Genomic DNA, 22,505 nt, shown 5'->3' with positions numbered 1-22,505 from the left:
ACAAAGACAGCCTACGTGCTGCAACTCAGTCCCCAGTGCCAGGCACAGCCCCTGGCTCATCCTGTCACCAGCTCCATGAGGTCTGTCCCACTCCTCAGGTCTCCTCTCCTTCCCTTTCTCCTGTGCCACCATCCTTAGTTCCTCCAATGTCCTCCCAAGCACCCTCCGAACACCCTGGGTCCTCATCTTCTGCATTTCCACCCTTCACTCAGTTTTTAGAATTATGTTACTAATTATAAAAATAATACATTATTATTATTATTAAACAGACGACCTCCGAGCGTCACTAAAATAAACACTGTAGAAATCAGAAAAGCCTCACATCCACAGCCCCACAGATAAGCGGTGCTGTCAGTCGACCGTCACAGCTTTTTTAACCCCCTCCAGCACACTGATGCCCTGATTCTTTCACCAGCTTGTACCAACCTCATCTTGAATTCTGATCAAGAAACACCTCTTTCCCCCACTTTTTAAAATTAAAAAATTTTTAATTGGTATTAGAGGTACCTGATTCAATATTCACAAGGTGCAAGAGTATACACTGAAAAGAAGTTTCCCCTCATGCCTTCCCCCCCACCTACCCAATTATCCTCCCCTGAAGGAACCATTATTACCAGTTTCATGTTTCTCTCCAGTGACGGAATATTCACACAAAGACATATACACGTGTATATATGTGTGAATACATATATGTGTACACCTGTACACACACAGACACACGCAGACACACACACTGGATCTTTTCACCCAAACAAACTGAACACACTGCTCTGCACCGGCTCCTACCGAAGCTACACATCCTCACTGTTTAGAGTCCAAGAACTTCACCTACAAGGCCTGCTGTGAAAAACAGCAAGGTTTCACCTTGTTTTCCCTAAAAAAAATTCTCCTTTCCCAGAGGGAACCACTTTGAATGCTTTGAGCGGGTTTTGTATTTCCTCATTTCTAGCTAGCGTGTTTTTATTGCCGCCTCATCACCTTCCCCGGTGTGGGATCCCCTGTGGGTCCCGCCACTGTGATCTCACCGGGTGATAAGGATTTGGCTCTTTCACTTCTTTCCCCCGTGGACCCCTTCCCACCCCACCCTCTCCCTACAGCCTCCTCCTCAGGCTGTCTTCTGCTCCAGCCCTTCCCCCCACACAGCCTCCCTAGGTACGCTTATCTACGCCCATGACTTCTACCAGGGAATACAAGCAGGGGACTCTCAAACCAGGATCTCCAGCCTTGTCTGTATATCTAATTTTCCCACTGCCTGCAGGATATCCCTGCCTGAATGTTTAAAAAGGAGTTCAACAATCACAAAATGGAATTCACTCTCCCCACAGCAGTTCTTCCCCCTGGCCAGTCCCCTGCTTCTCTTCTTGGATCCAACATAACCGTCTTAACACCTCTCCAGCCCTTGCTTCTGAGAGCCACAGAGGTAGGTCCCATGGACTATCATTCTGCAATTCCTCTGAAACCCATCCCATTGGGTCCAAATCTAGTATCAGAGGTCAGGACAAGCCATTGCTTGTCTAGATGATTCCCATCTGGCTCCAGCCTGGATCTCAATGGTACATCCACCCCACCAGCTATCCCAGGAAGCTTTCTCAAGCCGAAAATGATCATACTGCTTGCCTACTTCTGTGGATTTTCTATTCCCACAGGATAAAGTCCAAAGACCTTAAACCAGCATTCCAGACCTGTCTCCAGTGTCATTCTCACTTGCTTTCAAGTCGAGTCTCCTCTGTGCCTCTACATCTTAAGGTTTCACCCAGTTTTGCTCTGAAGGGTATCAGGAAGGAACAGTTGGTAGACAACGTGGGCTCAAGGGAGAATTTTCTTTTAAGTTGAGAGACAGTAGAGCATGTCTGTATGCTATTAGAAATGAACAGTGGGCAACAGTGATGATACAGGAGAGAGACAGACAGAGGCAGACACACATAATGGCAGGAGCAAAGCCAAGAAACCAGCCGCTGGTGCATACAGGGCCCATGCCATCATTCTAGCTGGAGAGCAGGCCGGGTGCAGGTTTAGGCGCAGACAGATTAGTAGATTTAATGGTGGGAAAAAATGGCGCTGCCCTCCCCTCCGTGCTTCCACGACACATTGATTTGTCTCATACACCAAGCTTACTGTTTACTGCTCTGCCCAGCGCTGCTGAGAGAAAATGCAACTGTATGTTGTAGTGCCTGAGTCTTAATACTGGCTCCGTTATTTACGAGTCACTTAACCTCTCAGAACCTCAAGGTTCTTTACCCTGAAATGAGGGATTTACAGATGTTGATAATGTCTCTTCAACACATGCTGCTTCTAGATCCACTGTGAGAACTGAAAGGGATAATAACCTTAAAGCTCCTAGCACAAAGCAGCTGTAGAATAAATGTGATCTTAAAGATAAACACATCCTCCCTGTCTGAAAATTATAAAGTAAAAATAACTATTATTTAGTTTCTAATGTCCCAGATGTTATGCTAATAAGCACTTAAATTTATCATTTATTTTTATCTTAACCACACCTTATGAAATCAATATTAACCCCACTTTACCGATGAGAACTGAAGCTCAGAAACGTTAAGCAACTTGCCTAAGACCACATACAGCAGTATGGGAAATGGGAAACCTAGTAAATCCAGGAATGTGCAACCCGAAAGGCCCCCCCTTTAACACTGCACCATCTGCCTTAGCTTGAGATACAGACTAAATAAACATTCACATAGGAAAACTTTAGCAAATGTAAAATGTTACAAAAAATTAAGATGCTAATATGGTAGGTTGTTGTGTCCATGTTTGCTAATCTCTAGTAGACCATGAAGTCCACAGTGTATTGTTTAGGACCTGACATACCACAAATGCTTAAGAAGTGGCTGCTGAATGAATCGATCAACCAATATTTGAGGATAAAAGCATCGATTAGACTCTGGTTTTTTAACAGTGTCCATGTATTTTTTTTTTTTGACAAAAATTGAAGAGAATCTATTCTGTTTTTTTCTACCCATCCACCACTGCCACTTCTTCCACAGACCAAAGCCACTTCACCTGGTTGCCCTGTCACACTTACCCACTTGTTTCTGTGGTTGACGTGGGCACCATTGGTTGCCAGGAAAAGAGCTGCTGCCTCATTTCCTGCTTCAGCTGCCCGCTGTAGTAAGCAATTTCCTAGGAGAAAATGCGCATATTCATTCTTCCATTTGCATAAAAATGAGGTCAAGTTCCACACTGCACCACACCCTGCCCTTCCCTACCACCTTTCACAACTTACAAGCCCACACTAGACGTAGATGAAATTTAAGTCTACACAGGCACCCTGTGTGTGGACACAGAGACTCAAATGAGCCTGTGTGGGGAGAAAACACTTGGTCTGGAAGTCAAAAGACATTCATTCCTCCCTGGATTTCCCACTAGCCACCTCCTAGGACCAGGGGGAAGCTATGTCTCCTTACCAGGGTTGGTTAGAACATAATTTCTCAACAGCAGTGCTACTGACATTTTGGGCCAGATAATTCTTTGCTGTGAGGAGTCTGACCTGTACACAGTGCGATATTTAGCAGTATCCCTGGCTTCTGCCCAACAGATGTAACACTCTCAACCTTATTTTTTTTTATTAATTAATTAATTTATTTATTTTTGGCTGTGTTGGGTCTTCGTCACTGTGCACGGGCTTTCTCTAGTTGTGGTGAGCGGGGTCTACTCTTCGTTGCGGTGCACGGGCTTCTCATTGTGGTGGCTTCTCTTGTTGCAGAGCATGGGCTCTAGGCACGTGGGATTCAGTAGTTGCAGCACTTGGGCTCAGTAGTTGTGGCACACGGGCTTAGTTGCTCTGCAGCATGTGGGATCTTCCCAGACCAGGGCTCGAACCCGTGTCCCCTGCATTGGCAAGTGGATTCTTAACCACTGCACCACGACCTTCAACCTTATTGTGACAATCAAGACTGTCTACAGATGTTACCAAACGTCCCTTGGGGGGTGAGGCTTGGGAAGTCATCTCTAAGAACCTCTGGGGTAGATGACCATTTTGGAGACACTGTGAGCCGAAGTTCTACCAGAAAATGCTCCTTAAATACTTTAGTTTTATTCCTATGGCCTTAAATATGTTTGTTCTTGGCTTAGAAATGTTTTACTTCACACTATCACTCTTCTAAATAAAAATCTTAGAAAGAAAAAAACAATAGGAAAAACTCTCTTTGACATAAACCACAGCAAGATCTTTTTTGACCCACATCCTAGAGTAATGAAAATAAAAACAAAAATAAACAAATGGGACCTAATTAAACTTAAAAGCTTTTGCATAGCAAAGGAAACCATAAACCAGATGAAAATACAACCCTCAGAATGGGAGAAAATATTTGCAAAGGAAGCAACAGACAAAGGATTAATCTCCGAAACATACAAACAGCTCATGGAACTCAATATCAAAAAAACAAACAACCCAATTAAAATGAGCGGAAGACCTAAATAGACATTTCACCAAAGAAGACATACAGATGGCCAAGAGGCACATGAAAAGATGCTCAACATCACTAATTATTAGAGAAATGCAAATCAAAACTACAATGAGGTATCACCTCACACCTAACAGAATGGCCATCATCAAAAAATCTACAAACAATAAATGCTGGAGAGGGTGTGGAGAAAAGGGAACCCTTTTGCACTGTTTGTGGGAATGTAAACTGACAGCCACTGTGGAGAACAGTATGGAGGTTCCTTAAAAAACTAAAAATAGAACTACCATATAACCCAGCAATCCCACTACTGGGCATATACCCTGAGAAAAACCATAATTCAAAAGGACACATGTATCCCAATGTTCACTGCAGCACTATTTACAATAGCCAGGACATGGAAACAACCTAAATGTCCAACAACAGATGAATGGATAAAGAAGATGTGGTACATATACACAATGGAATATTACTTGGCCATAAAAAGGAATGAAATTGGGTCTTTTATAGAGATGTGGATGGACCTAGAGTCTGTCATACAGAGTGAAGTAAGCCAGAAAGAGAACAGCAAACATCGTATATTAACACATATATGTGGAATCTAGCAAAATGGTACAGATGAACCTATCTGCAGGGCAGGAATAGAGACGCAGACGTAGAGAACGGACATGTGGACACAAAGTGGGAAGGGGAAGGTGGGACGAATTGGGAGATTAGGATTGACATATATACACTACAATGCATAAAACAGATAGTTAGCAGGAACATGCTATAAAGCACAGGAAGCTCCGCCTGGTGCTCTCTGACGACCTAGATGGGTGGGATGGGGGTGGGGGTGGGAGGGAGGTCCAAGAGGGAGGGGACATAGGTATACATAGAGCTGATTCACTTCCTTGTACAGCAGAAACTAAAACAACATTGTAAAGCAATTATACTCAATAAAAAAAAAATTTTTTTTTCTTCTTTTCCTCTTGAAATGGTTTTAGTCCCAGAACAGTGTTTTCTCTATTAAAATCCATTTCCTTTTTGGATAAACACAAGTCTCACGTTCTACAGCTATGCTATTTGAAAACTCAAAATAAATTAAATACCAGGACTAAAACCAAGGAAAAGCAACGGGACAAAGGACTGCTTTGTTTCCATGCCATTTTTATCTTTTCCCTCAGAGAAAGTGATTCCATGCCTAGTTGAGAGTCTTTCTAATTGAGACTCCTAATAAGAGTCCCACTTTCACTTCTGTAGTCATGCCAGTGTACACAATAACTAAATCATATACCTCCCTACAGAACAAAGATAACCTGCAACTGCTAAAACATTACTGATATGTCTATGAAAACTCAAAGTATATAATGTAAAACTGACAGAACTAGCAAGAAAAATGGACAAATCCATAATCGCAGTGACCATTTCTAATATACCTCCCAGAAACGGACAGATCAAGGAGTCCAAGAGTTAGTAAGCTAATGAGTAAGATCTGAACAGCACAATGAACAAGCTTGATTTAATGGACGTAAACAGAGAATGCTACATGCATCCTACAATTAAAGAATGCAATTCTTTTCAAGTACATGTCAGACTTTCATAAAAACTGTATCTCTAAGAGTCTAACATTCAAGTCCGAAACACCAAAGAACCGATCTCTTATATGTCACACTCTTCTACAATGCAGTTAAATCAGAAATCAGTGGAAGTATGGTCAATAACCAACAAACATTTATAAATTAAAAGCTATTTAGTAACTATCTCATTTCCAGAGAAACTTTAGTCTAAAACACAGTTCTGCCTGTACTCCCCATCCTGTAGTACTGCTGCCTTTAGCTTTTATGTCACCCAAAGGGTGATTTCATTTGACCTTTATTTAAAGTTAATTAGTAACTTCTTTTAGGGGAAGGGATATTTAATATCTTTTTTTTTTTTTTTTTTGGCCAGTTCCCCTCATTAGTGACACTTACCCATGCTTTTATACACTGCTAGCACTCAATACTGAACCACATGGAATCCCGCTCCTTAAAATATCCCCATGTTTTATTTAGTCAGATCAAGGACATATTCACATTAAAACAGTGGTTCTCAATGTATGGTCTTTAGATTCGTAGGGGTTCCTCAGAGTCTTTCAGGGGGTCCAGGAGGTCAAAACTATTTTCATAATAATAATACTTGATGTTATCTGCTTTTTCCCCCTGTGCTGACATTTGCACTGAGGGCACAAAAGCAATGGTGGATCAAACTGGGGAGCCTTAACACAAATCAAGGCAGGGGCCCCAAAATGTACTAGTGGTAATCACTGTACTCCTCACAGCCATGCACTCGGTCAAAAACATAACCAGTTTCACTTACGGTGGCCCTTGATAAAGCAGTAAAAATTACTAACTTTAATAAATCTCAACATTGAGTACATGTCTTTAAAATTCTGTGTGACAAAATAAGAAGTATGCATAAAGTATATAAAGTATGTTACATCTGTTGTGTAACAAATTACACAAGTTGTCTCAAAGGAAAGCACTTGTGTCATTGTTTCACTGCAAGCTGAACTAACAGTTTTTTCATGGAACACCATTTTTACTTGAAAGAATGACTGATTAACAAACTATGGTTATTCAAACCTGAGTATTTGACAGACAATTTCTTAAAAAGTAAGCCTGTCTCTGTAAGAAAAACAACTGGCAATACTTCCACCAAATGACAAAATTTGATCTTCCAAGTGAAATTAGCATTTTGGAAAACTTTTGTCTGCAACTATAAGTTTAACAGCTTCTCAATACTGAAAGACTTTTCCAATGAGATCAGTGGTGATATTAATAAATGTGATTCTAAAATAAATGAACATTTTGAAGATCTGCATAACTCAGTGAAACAAGATTTTCCAAATGACTAAGGCATGATGTTACAAAATCACACATGAAGAAATCCATTCAAAGCACACACAGACCATGGATTTTATATAACAGAGTACAAAAAGTTCACTGATATAGCTTCAGATTCCATATTGCAACTAACCTTAAAAAAATTATCCCTTGATAAATTCTTCTCACTGTAGTATCAAAGAAATATATCCACAATTATCTGAAAAGGCTCTTAAAATATGCCTCGTTTTCCAACTACATCACTGTGTGAGGGTATTTTCTTTAACCAAAACAACATATCTCAAAAGACTGAACACAGATGCAGATACTAGCAACCAGTCACTCCTCCAACTAAATTTTTTTCTGAAAGTTATTCTTCATAAAAAATGTTGTATGTCAACATAAAATTGTTTGTCGTTATTATTATTAATACATCTTTTAAAAATTTCTCAGTTTTAATTTCTAACATGGTAAATACCAAAGATATCCACTTAAACAAAAGCTCTTTGGGATATAATTTTTAAGAGGGTGAAAAGAGTTCTGAGTCCAAAAAGACTGAAATTCACTGCATTAAATAAATAGAAGTGTTTCAGCTTAACGGACTTATCGAGTCTGGCTAGATTTTTGGAAGCACAAGATCAGGCTTTTTACTATGGTTAAAATTACGTACAAAATAATTCTCATAATAGCATGCCGTTCGGTTTTTAAATTTTTGGTAAAAACACTGACAATATTTCATGGGGTCTCCAGACTTGAGCATCAGCTCTTAGGGGCCTGTGTTTTACCTGTTATTGCATCAGGTGCATTGGTGTTGCTGCCACGCTGAATGAGTCTGGCTGCAAAGCTATTTTCATCAAATGAGGTCCCATTCACCACAGGGAGGTCTTCAAAGGGATTTACGGACTGGTCGGAAGACACAGTGATGTACTGCACGGCAAGCCACAGAGCTGTGCTGCCCTCATGGTCTTTCAGCTCTAAATCTAATCTGGAATGAGGAAGCAATGTGAATAGCAAGTATAATCGTCTTCTGACACTCTGTACTGTCAACAGCCTCATTCTTTCTCTTTGTACTTTATGAATGACAATTTTTTATTTACTTTTACTTATTAAAATGGATAATGCTAAAAGACATTTTAAGAGAATCATTTTTCACTCACAATCCCACCCTCACAACTGCTTTTTCATTTCTCCATGTCTCCCTACGTACTGTTTACACTGCAGCAACTGGTTGAACACGTATTCATTCCTGGCCATGATGGACAAGTGTAAGGGAGACCTACAGGATGAAGAAGAGGTGTCAATTCAGGACAGGCCCAGTTCAGGACTACTCACAGCAGGAGGCAACTAGAATCCACAAGAAATTCCCCATTTCTGCCAGAGTTTCTTTTTCTATCCTGACAAACAGTTTTCCAAAACCATGATCAAGTATCAAAGGATGAAAATGGATTTGATTATATGTTACAATTTATTCAAGTAGCCAAAAGAACAAGAATCAATAAAAGGAAGAGATATAAAATACTCTTCAATTAAATACTGACCCTCATTGAATGTATATGTACTCATGTTTTTAAAACAAATAAAACAGTAGTTTCTGCCATAGGTATGCCTACTTTCCCCTACATATCCTCCACAATTCTGAAAAGAAATTTTTTCTTCCCATAATTCTCTGTTATACTCAAACACATTATGAGTGGCATCGATAGGAACTGATTAACCACTCTTCACTGCTTTTATTTAGCCCTCATGTGCCCTGAGGAAGATGGTCACCACAGAGCACAGGGACTCCCAGGCTGGTATCTATCTCAGAGGTACAGAATGCCAGAATTTATTACACTTGGGGGAAAAAGATTAAGAAATCACAAGAAAAAAAGGAATGCAATTATTTTGGGAAATAAGGTAATTATGACATTATACTGAGTTCATGGAGATCCACCTTATTTAAGTACCTTACTCATCACACAAATCTATTTTCCTATTCTGACGACCTCACAGTTATTTTTTGACAGGGTTTTTTAAAGGTATAAAATACTGAGCTGCTATGGTAAGAAGTGGGTCCCCCTAGTGTTGGTGATTCAGGTGGCTTAACTCCCTTCAATGCCTCACACACTGGTGTCCCAGAGATAAGCAGCCCGTTCTCAGATTCTAAACCACAAGGAATCCTCAACCAAATATTTCTGGGAAGGGGCAAAAGGAACATGACAACTACTATCAGTATGCTGTGGAAGATGGCAAGCTGTGTGGACAGAGCTGTCTGAAGCAGAGGTACTTACAAAAAGGTGGAAATGGAGTTTTGTGGAGATGACAGAAACTGCTTAAAGATCCAAGGACCTCAGTTACCCAGGATGGAAATGGTTTCCCCAAATGCCTCTGGCCTTAGTCGTCTCTCTCATTTGCAAAACGAATCAATGTTTGTAACTTCCATAAAATTCAGAGAGAATAATGCTGAACTAAAAAACATGAAGTCCCCGCCTGCCAGTTATGTGCCACAATAAAATAACATTGTGGGAACTGTGCTCAGAGCAGGTGATCTGCTCCCCGACTTACCTGCCCTTGCTGTCCTGCATGTTGGGGTTGGCGCCAGCCTGCAGGAGGGCCTCTGCAATCTGTGCCATCTCGGACATCACATCTGCTGAATGTTTTTTTGAACTGTACGATGCTACAAGGTGCAACGGTGTCTCCTGGACACCCAACGTAGCAGCATTGACAAGGGCCCCGTTCTTAATGAGGAAAGTGGCAGCAAAGAGATCTCCTTGAAAAGAAACAACACAAGAAATGGTCACATATGACAACACTCAGGGCAAGCTTTTCTGACCAATGCTTCCACAAAAAGGTACCAGTCAGTAACCGTAGACAAAGAAGATTTCATCATTGAGATCATGGACTTACATACTCAAATTCAACTTCTGATGACCTCTTGTCATCTGTCCTGACCCCTCGCTTCAATATCACTTCACAATTTTAAGCATACCAGGCTTCTATCCTTCAAAGGTCATTAACTCTCATAAAGGGTTCCGAGATTCCTCCACAACACAATTTATCTCCCTCTCTCATTCTTGACCACAGTCTATACCTAAGCAATACTTACCTCTAACCGGCTATACTTGCAGTGGCTCTTGCTAAGGCACTTATGAGAAGTTTTCCTTTATATCCTGCAATACCATTTCATCTTCTTCAACTATACTTCTGCTATCTGAATATCGAGAACGGGGCTTAGGATTTCGGGAGTGGCAAAGCTCTCAAGTCTGTTAGCTGTATTCCTGTATTATTCATCTGAATAACATGAGTTTCATCTAATCTTCAGTAGACATGGAATTTCAAAATAAACTGGTTTTCGATATTTCCCATCTGCTCTATTCTTTCTTCCAAGGGACCATCTTGCTGGAGAGTGTGAGCTCTGGCACTGACGTGACTAGGCCACCACAGCCCCTCATATCCTGATTGGTCCATGTCTGATTTATTTTTGTATCTACCACTGTCTTATACAAAACAGGCACCAGGGAAATGTTTGGGAAGAAAATGGATTGACTGGTTGAAGTTATAAGGTTCCATTTTAACAGAATGGCTCTAATTCCAATCAATTATGATTTTGGGTAACTTAAGAATCCTCTAACCAGACGCTTCTGAAATCTTTTCATTCGTCTGTCCCCGATTTTTTTCTTGGGGGGTAGGGGAAGATACAATCTTTACCAGCATTGTGTGCAAAGGACCAAAGCTTAGATTTCTTTACAAAAAGATGTCGGTAGAGCTCTGAAAGCAGCAGGTAACATGCATATCAGGGATTAGTCTGGGTCAGGCCTTTGCTGTCCATATGTACAAAGACATACTAGGGTTCTCAGTAGGGCCCTAATGTGTAATATGAACAAACCCCACAGAGATTCAGTCTAGGAGAGAATATGTAAAAACAATACATTAGCAATAGAATAAAATATCCTAGAGAAAGTCACTTACATTCTGGAAGTGGAAAGAAAATTTAGAATTATGAGGACAGAGAGCCTTAAAATGACAAATCTGATAAATAACATGCTGGGGGAGAGGTGAAATGTGGTTTCGTTATCTTTAAGCTTGGCATATATTCCAAACTAAGTAGTAAACAGCAAAGCTAAAGTATGTCAATAAAAAACTTATAATACACTATACACACAGAAGATAAACTGGGCAATACTGCACACAGAAATAAGGGTACAGATCAATGGTTGGATTCAGATGGATGGCATAATAAAAAAACGTTTTATATCTTAAGCCCTCTTGAAAAGAATCATAGGGCTTCCCTGATGGCGCAGTGGATGAGAGTCCGCCTACCGATGCAGGGGATACAGGTTCGTGCCCTGGTCCGGGAAGATCCCACATGCCGCAGAGCGGCTGGGCTCGTGAGCCATGGCCGCTGAGCCTGCGCGTCTGGAGCCTGTGCTCCACAACGGGAGAGGCCACAACAGTGAGAGGCCTGCGTACCGCGCAAAAAAAAAAAAAAGAATCATAGCTTTTAGATTAGATTTACTTTATTCATAAGCGCCGAAGTGTTTTTTTTTTAACTTACACATATATACATACATACAGTATACGCACCCTACACAAAAAGTTATTTAGGAATTATTGGCAACTGAAAATTGATGATGTTTTACATTAACAGAAAGTCAGCCCATGGATATACAGCCTAGAGGAAATAGACAACTGACATCGCAAAGCAGAACAAAGGGAGGGAACAGAAAATGCCAAAAACACCATTTATAAAGGTTCTGTCAACAAGAAAACTTCTAATACATTTTAGAACGATTTCCATCAAAAACCGTTAAAACAAAAACTGTTTGGTGCTCAACAGTTCCAATTACTTCATCACTTCACTCCCTGAAACTGCCAAGTAAATGTATAATGACTTGTCCACATAAAAACATTCCTAACAATGTAGTTAACGTTTAAAAGAAATCCACACACAATTTTTCTTTCAACAAAGCTCCCTGACCGGTTTCATTCAGGGACCTGGCAGTAACTTTCATTATTTAATTAACAAAAGCTGTATCGCATGCTGCTCCAGTTGGTGGCATCATCTGCAAACCTCCTACAAACAATTAGATAGGAGCATGCTGCTTAAGAGACCCACTGATTGATGTTGATCATCAAGGAAAATAAGCACAAGAAGATTGTTTTAAAAAGCAAGGATTCATCTTCTTGCCCAGATGCAGCTAATCAGAGGAGATGGCATCCCTCTGGTCACATGTGTATCTCCTGTGGACTCACTCACAGACGCACTCTCGGTACAAACTGATGGGTACACTTGGTTATTAGGATGATTAGTGAGTCTTCTGGTTAGAGATTCTAATGTGTGTCCACAACCAGACCTAAACCTCATATATTAAGGATCTTCACTCATATTACAATGAACTTAAAGTAAGGTTAACAGTTAAATTTCAGGTATATTACTCAATTTAATCATTTGGGCAGGTCAACGGACTGACAGCTCAAGGTGAAGAAGGAAAAGGTGAAAAAAATTCCTACAGAAATTGAAGCTGGTCGTGGCACTGCAACACAGGGGCGAGGTAAGAGCTGCAGGCTGACCCTACCACATGGTAGTCACTGGGCTAGGTGTGCTACTAACCTGTCTCTCAACAACCAGTAAAGCAGGTTCCTCACCTTACAGGTGAGGAAAAGGAGACTCAAGGATGGTTAAGTGACTTGTCCAAGGCCACAGAGTAAGTGGATGAGCCAGGATTCCCAGCTTGGTACATCCACGCTCCAATGCCAATACTCCGTGCTCCACACCAGGCCACACTGCCACGTTCAACAATCAAGTTTACCGTGCCCACACTGCAGCCCACATACTTGCAAGCAACTAATAAATTCAGAGCAGAAGATTAAATCATCTGCAAATAAGCACCATAAATGCACCACCAATTCTTGGCAATTCTTGTAACTAAGTAATCATCAAAATATTTAATAACTCATCAAAGATGTTTTTTCATCATACATAAGAATTTAAGTCCTTAAGAGGAAAGAGACATAATTCTGAGATTGTTTTTTTAGTAACAAGTTTATTTGTTTCCAAAATAAACATTTCAGACACTAAACAGTATGGGAAAGAATAGTTCCTGATGTGGTGGAAACTTTCCCCACTGAACACACACCCAGTGCTCAGCACCCAATGGCTTTGCACAGTGTGGAGTGATGCTTGGGAAAAATGCATCTGCTCTTGACACTGACATACTCTAAGGCTTTCCTTCCCAATGATGAACAAAATTTTCCTCTCCATCAGCCAGCATGCTTAACACTCTAACGCATGACTTAGAGGGATATTTATATTAAAGCCTATGCCCAAAAAGGGCAAAGCCACAGCTGCAACACGACCTTATTTGAAGTAACTACATTCCACCAACTAGGAGCAACTTGTGAATGGTAAAAATGTGGCAGAGATAATAACAGTACAATAATGCACAACTGGAAGGTTAAACATACATGATTAAGATATAGGGAAACCATTACACGTATTCTGTTTTTGATGTCCACATGTAAACAAAAAAGTGGCCACAGCCAAGTACTTCAATCAAGTCATCTATCCCCCTACAAAATGAAGGCTTTGAGACATTTGAAAGGTTTCTTTCCATACTGGAACTCTACCCCTATATAGCTTTTCACTCTGTCAAAAAAATAACTACTGCAAAGTAGAGTCAGGCAGGATCCATTTGGGACTTAAGAATTATTAAGGCCATGGGAAAAACAAAAGACTAGTACTTGTTTCCCTTTAATTCAATAAGGTGAAAATGCTTTGATCGTAATTCTATCACTTACATAGCTTCCCACTACTAATGACAATGTACTCAAACACAGCTACAATTTCAAATAACTTCCCAAGAACAAAATGAAACTTTATCACTTTGTCATGATCTATGAGAAGTCTATTCTGTAAAAGTGAAAACTCTGAATCCAAGAATATGTTTAAATATTCGTGTTCTTGATACTTTCCCTCTCTTACAGTAACTGATACAAGTAAAGTCTTCCTAGCACAATTTCTGGAGAAACTGATGTATTGAATAAGCAAATAACACATCAATTGCTTACAAGTAAAAGGTACTTTTTCTATAAGTACCATCTTTCTAGCCTTCTTCTGGGGCTCCTGCTGACACTCTGAAGAGCCTAACCAACAAGACATAAGGCAATAGCTCTTCCATCTCTCTTCTGACCCACTGATCACAAATTCTAAATCATGTAGCCTGCAAGTACAGACTCAAGAAGCCTTTGAGAATCTGTGGAACAGGAACAGGGTCAGAGAGTCTTCAAAAGTTACCTGGATAAAGGTAAAATTGCCCACTGCAGAAAATATAAAATACGCTTCTTCCTACCTCTTTGGATGCCTTTATGTAACAAGCTCCAGCCATTCTTGTCCACCATGTCCACGTCAGCTTTGTGACTAACCAGAGTGGTGGCGATACTCTCTAGTCGTCGTGAAAGGGCTAGATCTAAAGCAAGATCTCCGTTATGATCCAACTCATTCAGCTTCCCAGGGAGCTGCACAGAGAAATTTGTAAATCAGCACCCATCCAGTAGAGAATACAACTAAATCTCTCACACCTTGACTCTTAAAAATCATCTCACACAAATGTCAAATTTTAGTCCTATAACTTACTATATCTTACTCTCCAAATTCAACTGAATTCACAAACTTCTCTCAGGCCTCCTCAGGACTCATGCCTTTCAGGGAGCCCAGGACTAACGGGGATCACAGAGCAGGTGCAAACACCATGGAAGACAGTACAAGGGGGAAATGCAGACAATGCTGTAGGAACACAAGTGTCAGGACAGAGGTTCAGAGAGCCTGATGGGAAACAGCTCACATTTTCACAAAAGACTGTGGCTTAACTATCTAATTCCTCCTAGCAGTTTAATGCCTCCCCCACACCCTGGACACCCAGGATAAAACACATGACACAGCCATCCATCAAGAGCAGCTACATTTCTTCTAAGGCAGTGCAGTAAGCAGAACGACAGCCCCAAAGATGTCCACGTCCTAACCCCCCGAACCTGTGACTATGTCACCTCACACAATGAAAGGCACTTGGCAGATGTGATTACGGTTGAGGACCCTGAGATGGGGACAGTGTCCCTGGATATCCAGGAGGGCCCAATCTATCTAATCCCATGAGTCCTTAAAAGTGAAAGAGGGAAGCAGAAGAGTAGGTCAGACAGTTGTGACACGAGAAAGACTTGATTTGCCACTATTGGCTTTGAAGACAGAGGAAGGGGGCCACAGGCTAAAGAAATGTGGTGGCCTCTAGAAGCTGAGAATGGCCCTGACTCAGCTGATAGCCAGAAGAAAATGGGGATGTTGGTCCTATAATCACAAGGAACTGAATTCTGCCAACAACCCAAACAAGCAGGCTTCCCTAGAGCCTCCAGAAAGGAACACAGCCTGCCAACACCTTGACTTCTAGATGGGTGATGCCTGTACTGGACTTCCAAGCTACAAAACTATAAGATAATAAATTTGTGTTGTTTTAAGCCACTAGGTTTGTGGTAATTTCTTACAGTAGCAAAAGAAAAACTAAAGCAGATTTTGGTACCTGGAAGTTAAGTACTGCTGTAACAACTATCTAAAAATGTGGACGTGTCTTTGGAAGTGGGCAATGGGCAGAGGCTGGAAGAATACTGAGAAGCATGATAGGATAAGCTCAGACTGCCTTGGACAAACTACTAGTAGAAATATGTACATTAAAGACTGTGCCAGATGGGCTTCCCTGGTGGCGCAGTGGTTGAGAGTCCGCCTGCCGATGCAAGGGACACGGGTTCGTGCCCTGGTCCGGGAAGATCCCACGTGCCGCGGAGCGGCTGGGCTCGTGAGCCATGGCCGCTGAGCCTGCGCATCCGGAGCCTGTGCTCCGCAACGGGAGAGGCCACAACAGTGAGAGGCCTGCGTACCACAAAAAAAAAAAAAAAGACTGTGCCAGCAATGGCTCAGAGAAAGTGAGGAGCACTGTAGAGAAGAACAAGAGAAGTATAGTTTGGGGAAAAGGTATAGTACCTGTGAATCCATTTCAATTAGATAAAGGAAGACCACATCTTCTCTCTCCACTTTGATAGCTTTATGTAATGGGTACTCAGTCTTGGACTTGATCATTTTGTATAACAACTGAGCACTCATGCTGCTGAAGTCCTCCTTTCGTAAGTCATCCTAAGGATTAAAAAGACAGTGAAAAGCAGAACAGATTCAACATATCAACAATAACGACAACTGACATTTCTTAAGAAGCCCCTGGAATGTGTCTGGCCCTATTTTAAAGGGCTTAACATTTCCCAACTCATTTAATCCTCACGAAAACCCTATGAGGTAGGTACTATTATCCCCATTCACAGATGAAGAAAGTAAAGCATAAAGAGGCTAATTAGTGTGCCCAGCTCGCACAATGAGTGAACGGCCAAGCCGGGATCTGGAGCCCAGAGGCCCACCTGCCGAGCGAGGACTCTTCACCACAGCACTGCCCTGCCTCTGGGTGAGACGATAAAGCACAGGCAACACGGACACTCCACAAGGACAAAGTCACAAGGAGCCCTCCCCGTGAGAACAGAGTCCTCCCCTTCAACCCCACACAGGAGACAGGTACAGAATTAGTCAGAACTTCCACAAACAACTCAGTCCACTGAGTCACCATCGCTTTCTACTGTTGCAGATCTCTAAGTTTCTACTACTTTAGCAGAAAGGTTACCGTTCCTGTTTCAATTCTTTAAAATCCAGTTCTTTAAGACACTTTTTCTCATAATGCTGTTGAGTACCGAACAATTTGCAGAAACTAGGTTATAAACATAGCCCTAGCCATGATTTTCTGAAAAACGCAAAACAGACAACAACAAAGAAATGCAAGACCTGTCTTTATGATGAAAGCTACCTAAGAAGGGCATATGTAAATTTAACAACACCCTCCACACGACAAGAAGGCAGGGAAATCCCGGAAGGGGTGCTGCCGAGCACGAGCACGGCAGGCCTGCTGGCCCTACAGCAGCACCCGCTCCCGGGGCTCAGCTGCCACTCCTGCAGATGGAGGGTAAAGCAGGCCTGTGTCCCTCCGTTCCAAGCCTACTTCTTGACCTGAGCTATCTTCTGCTCCTCTACTCCGAAATCAGAATTATGAGAATTTTAGAGCCCAAAGGAATCTCACAGATCATCTAGTGCGACTACTTAGCCTTCAATTTTGTTATAAGAGGAAGTGAGGGGCCAGAGAGGTATCTTTCTATGGAACCAGGTCCCAGGCCCCAGTCTTCTGACTTCCAGTGAAGGTGCTTCTCCACACCTCTCAGTCTCACACTCACCCAATGACTTGCAATAATTTCTGCACAGTAGTTCATCAGCGTGCTGGCATTCAGCTCCTCCGCAGTCTGATAGAAGCGGATACAGTTCCTGACATTCACCAGGGACATCACACCCTTCTCACATCTACGAGACAATTTTAATGATCAACAGTATTATTAGGACCAATTTATTCATAAACAAACAAACCAAAGCAATAATCTGTGTACTGCCTGGCCATGTCCAATAGCACTAAAGCCTAAGGTTTAAGCAAAGCAGCTACGAATGAATTGTAGCTGAGTTACTATATATATATATATATGTGTATATATATATATATATATATATATATAATTTTTTTTTTTGCGGTACGCGGGCCTCTCACTTTTGTGGCCTCTCCCATTGAGGAGCACAGGCTCCGGACGCGCAGGCTCAGCGGCCATGGCTCACGGGCCCAGCCGCTCTGCAGCATGTGGGATCTTCCCGGACCGGGGCACGAACCCGTGTCCCCTGCATCGGCAGGCGGACTCTCAACCACTGCGCCACCAGGGAAGCCCACTGTATTTTATAAGTCCTAGAATTTCATTATTATATTGCTCATTCTGGTCAGAACCAAAATAATCTGTAAATAAATATGTTAAGCTTAACCCCCCAACTGCCTTGAAAGTAATCACGTGAAACTCAGTAATCATAGCACACAGGCAATTGTAATATCAAACACGCAATAAATCAAATTCAGTCCTTTGATGTTTAATTGTATGGGACACGTTTGCAGTTCCCACAAGCATAACTCTGTCACGCAACCAGTGTGGCTTAGAAATCACTTCAAATATGAGGCTCTATGCCTCAATAAATGAACACCTCCTTAAAAGTCTTCCCCAAATGGTGATCTATATGGTATGAGAATTATAACTCAATAAAGCTGATTTTAGAAAGCCCACTTTAAAAATCTATCATGTATAGAAACAACTGAGTTAAGAGTCAAACTATAGTACACCAGACAGAGAAGAACCGGCTACAACGGATGTCCCATAGAGCCTGGTAACAACATGACAACAACAACAGCAACAATAACAAGACTCTCACAATCACTAAGAGAGCCCCAACTACGTCAGGGAAGAGAGGGCTGCACGCAGGCCTCTGGCAGCACAAAGCAGGCACACGCATGTCCTAGACTAGAAGATGTAGCACTGGGAAGGCCCACACTTCCACTGCCCCAGAATTCCTGGAAATCTTGGTGGGTCTCCACAGCACAGGGCCCGGGGGAAGGAGGCAGGTGACACGGCCCTCCCATCTCCTTTGCCTGAACATCTCCCTACAAATCAGGTTCACCTCCAAGGGCAGTCGAGAGGCCTAATGTGGCATCAGGTATTCCCTGACACCCCACCGCTGCTTCTGTCCCCAGCTCCCACAAAAACCATGTTCTAATCACAAGGGCAGCATACAGTGCTGAACGCAAAGTGAACCGTGAGGTGAGAAAGACCTGAGTTGAGGCCCACGGAATTTGAGGGGCCAAACTACACAAGCTCCCTGTGACCCCACCTCCTCCCCTGTGAGACATTACTCTATCTCAGAGGTTTAGGGGATCTCTGTGTGTTTTCCAAGATAAAGGAAAACTATGTAAGCCTTGCACAGTCTGAGGTACATAGGAGGTATGCTTGCTTGAAAGCTGAGGTCCTTCTCAAGGAAGCTGCATAATTTAATAACTAATAAGAATGGGTTTCAGTATTACTATAAATAAGAATAACTGATTGGCTAGCGGATAACTCCCAATTCTAACAGGTGAGGTTTGGATACCAAGTGGAGAGTGGGAGATGAGGGAGGAGAGGAGGAAAGTCATGAGAAAGACCTGGGAAGAAGGGGGAACAAACTTTCTAAACCTCACAAATGAGACCTTAGGCTAGGAGCAAGAATAATCATGGAGCCATTTCTCCATCTGGCAGTAAATGCAGGTACCCATTTTATTCCAAGACCTGTGCTTAAGTGCTTTGTTTTTAAGCTACACAGCTTTGTGTGAAGAAGCATCTCCCCCAGGGCACTTTTAACTCAAATTGTCACAATATCTAAATAAGTTACTATAATAATGAATAACAATGTTCTATTTCTGAGCCTCTGCTGTCTGTACCACCAGTTTCCCCAAACTATTAGCAGACTGACAGCAATGTTTGAAGTTATTCTGACCCAGGCTATGAAATCAGAGCATTCCAGGAGAAAAGTCCTCTTTTCAGGTATGTGAAACTTTTACCACTTTTACAATGACAAATATCCTAATGTCCTAAAACATGGTGTGATCTCAGGGAGTACTGACTTTACAAAGTATTTTTACAGACAAATGCTGAGAGTCTGAAAATTCTATTCCCCTCCTTACTACTGCCAAAATACACTCTATCAAGATACTCAACTATGTTTCATGAAGACAGATGTTTTGTTACCACTGGCAGACACTTCATTTTCACTAAATTCTGGGATCCCCAGAGTGACATTCACTATTTGGATAGCCTATAAATAGTAACTGACATGATTTACACAACTGAAGAACATGTAATTATATCTAAAAACTCAGATTCTCAGTTCATATCTTCTCTTTGAAAAGTAGCAAGGCAGACTAACTTTCCTCTAAAGGGATTTTGTTGCTGTTAATATACGTTTTTAATTTTAGAGTACAAAAAGGACACAGATGCACAAAAATGATAAACCTAATTTTTAAAGTACAAAGTCAAGCATATACTCAAGCGTCCCACAAACTCCTGTCTAGTTTTTTATCAATCCCGTGTATGAACATAAGGCAGAAAAGTTACTGAAAGAATGAACAACAAAAGGTTAACAGTGGTTGAATTAGACGATTTACTTTTTTTCTTTATATCATTCTATACTTTCTAAATACCATGAACTGAATACGTAGTTAATAATCAGGAAAAAATTATACAAACTGTCAGTTGTTAGCATACACCATTAATTCTCTCCTTTTTTAAGAGTATTTTCCTGATAATGCTTATGCCCAAAACCTCCTTTTCATCAAACTGGTGATAGCATTCCCAAACCACCAAGACCCCGACATTACAAAAATGATCAACACCGGCTTCACATTTAACTGCACACATTTGTGTTGGGGCCCTTTCACTTACTATTTCAAATGTGTAATTTCTCCTGCAGACAGCAGTGGGCGCTCTGTGACCTTTCAAAAGCCAACAATTGAACCCGCTACTGGGTCTCTTCCATCCCAGCCCTTAACAAAGCCATGACAGATAAACTTAGTGCCCACATCCAACAATACAACATTGAGCATCTGGTCATGTTGACAGTTATGAAGCCTAATCAGTCAATAAACAACAAACATTCTAATTAAAGAATCCATTACACAGATTACAATTATCTAAACTGCTCCAAACTGCAGGGCACTTTTATCAAAGCAATTTAAATTACAAGCAAGTTTGACAAGGTCAATGGGAAAAAGCTCAGGAAATCTGGGGGGGAAAAAGTAGATATAAATCACACTCAATCTAATTAAAATTATTCTCATTTCACTCTCAGATGATTCAAAAACTCACCCAACGAAAGGCCCTGACAGTAAAGTCATCTTTGCTAACCTAATACTGTATGTACCTACAAACCTCAGACCTGCTTGTTTGATTTTTTTTTAACTTACTGGATTTAGATATTAAAATGCACTCAAGCCCACATCAATCACAGACAGTCAGGAGTAACCTGTGTACTTGTCTCATGTGGGGCCCAGTGGGCCATCTCAGGGGAAACATCAGCCTCATAAAGAAAACAGAACAAGCAGCTCTAGTAGCAAGGTCTCTCTTGACTCACTGAGGGCAACACAACAAGTGGAATGCCTCTTGATAGCTGAAACTACCTCTCCACCCACCCAGGAAAAAAGCCATTCCTTCACGCATGCAGAATACAAAAGATTACTAAGTGACATAAAAAGACGCTCCATCTACCAAGCTGACTACCAAGGGCCATATCTCCAACAAAAACTAAAGGGCATTTTGCTTGATATCGTCTGGTGAACGTTTTGTTTTCTGTTGTTATAAAGGCCAACTCGGGAGAGCAACAGAGAAAATGCAATATAAAAAACATAGGAGGCTATCTCCTTGGAACCTAAAAAGCAGTTAACAAATGAAGTGAGACCTCAGAAACACTATGAAACTTACTGAAGCAGATTCTCATGTACTAATTTAGTCATTAATGTGTTTCTAACAAGAGAATATGACCAAGAACTCCTTCTAAGTAGATATATCAGAAAGTAGAATAAAATGTCAAAAGGAAATGGTATAGGAGGGAAAGTTGAGGCATTGGACATTGGATTATATTATTTCATATTCAGTTCATCAGTTCACACAGCTATGTAATCTCAGGTAATAAACCAGTGAAAGAACAGAGAATACCTAAAAGCTTTGGCAAAATTTAGCTTACAAGATAACACAAAGCAAGGGAGATAAAATTCTCTCCCCACTACTGCGTTTAAAAGAACACCTTGCAAAAGTTATTTACATTAGCAGAAGCAGCTGTTTTCCCAGAGCTTGGCATAATTAAAGCTCAGCCACCACCATCTGAGGTGCTTGAATATATCTGCTGTGACTTGCCTCTCCCTAAGGAGCTGTAGCTGAAACCGATTAGCTAGTTTCATCAGCTCAGTCAGGAACACATCATCTTCTCTGAACTCCAACTCATCCGTATAGATCCAGCGAAGCATTGTCATGGTCACCTCAGGGTTAGCATCTGGTTAAAGAAAAGAAGTAGAAAAACTTTGAAAACAAAGCACAGATGACACACTCAGGCCTTCTCGAGGACCCCTAAAAGTTGAGGATAATAAACTAAATTCTGGTAGACCCCACTCAAAGAAATATCACACAGGCATTAAAAATGGTAATTAAGCATTTTGGGTACCATCTGACTCCAGAAAAGTGTTAAGAATTCTGCACGGGGCAGCAGGTGGGGAAAATGAACCTATTAAAGATATAAGTCAGG

General features: G+C 41.3%; 1 protein-coding gene across 4 annotated transcripts in view; it reads right to left on the bottom strand.

Annotated features, from left to right (window-relative positions):
• ANKFY1 (ankyrin repeat and FYVE domain containing 1) overlaps positions 1-22,505 on the bottom strand; it is a 72,473-nt gene that overhangs the window by 17,820 nt on the left and 32,148 nt on the right. For all 4 annotated transcript variants that reach the window (XM_079903949.1, XM_079903950.1, XM_079903952.1 and 1 more), the window contains 8 exons: positions 22,121-22,256; positions 17,552-17,675; positions 16,269-16,418; positions 14,593-14,758; positions 9,809-10,013; positions 8,472-8,540; positions 8,050-8,249; positions 3,041-3,138 (listed from right to left, as the gene is read on the bottom strand). In XM_079903949.1, the coding sequence (XP_079760075.1) occupies positions 3,041-3,138; positions 8,050-8,249; positions 8,472-8,540; positions 9,809-10,013; positions 14,593-14,758; positions 16,269-16,418; positions 17,552-17,675; positions 22,121-22,256 (1,148 nt within the window). The remainder of the gene's footprint in view (positions 1-3,040; positions 3,139-8,049; positions 8,250-8,471; positions 8,541-9,808; positions 10,014-14,592; positions 14,759-16,268; positions 16,419-17,551; positions 17,676-22,120; positions 22,257-22,505) is intronic.

The sequence above is a fragment of the Stenella coeruleoalba genome (assembly GCF_951394435.1).
Source record: "Stenella coeruleoalba genome assembly, chromosome: 19".
Lineage (NCBI taxonomy): Eukaryota > Metazoa > Chordata > Mammalia > Artiodactyla > Delphinidae > Stenella > Stenella coeruleoalba.
The sequence above is the reverse complement of the archived record's forward strand: the minus strand, read 5'-3'. Positions and strand labels throughout refer to the sequence as shown.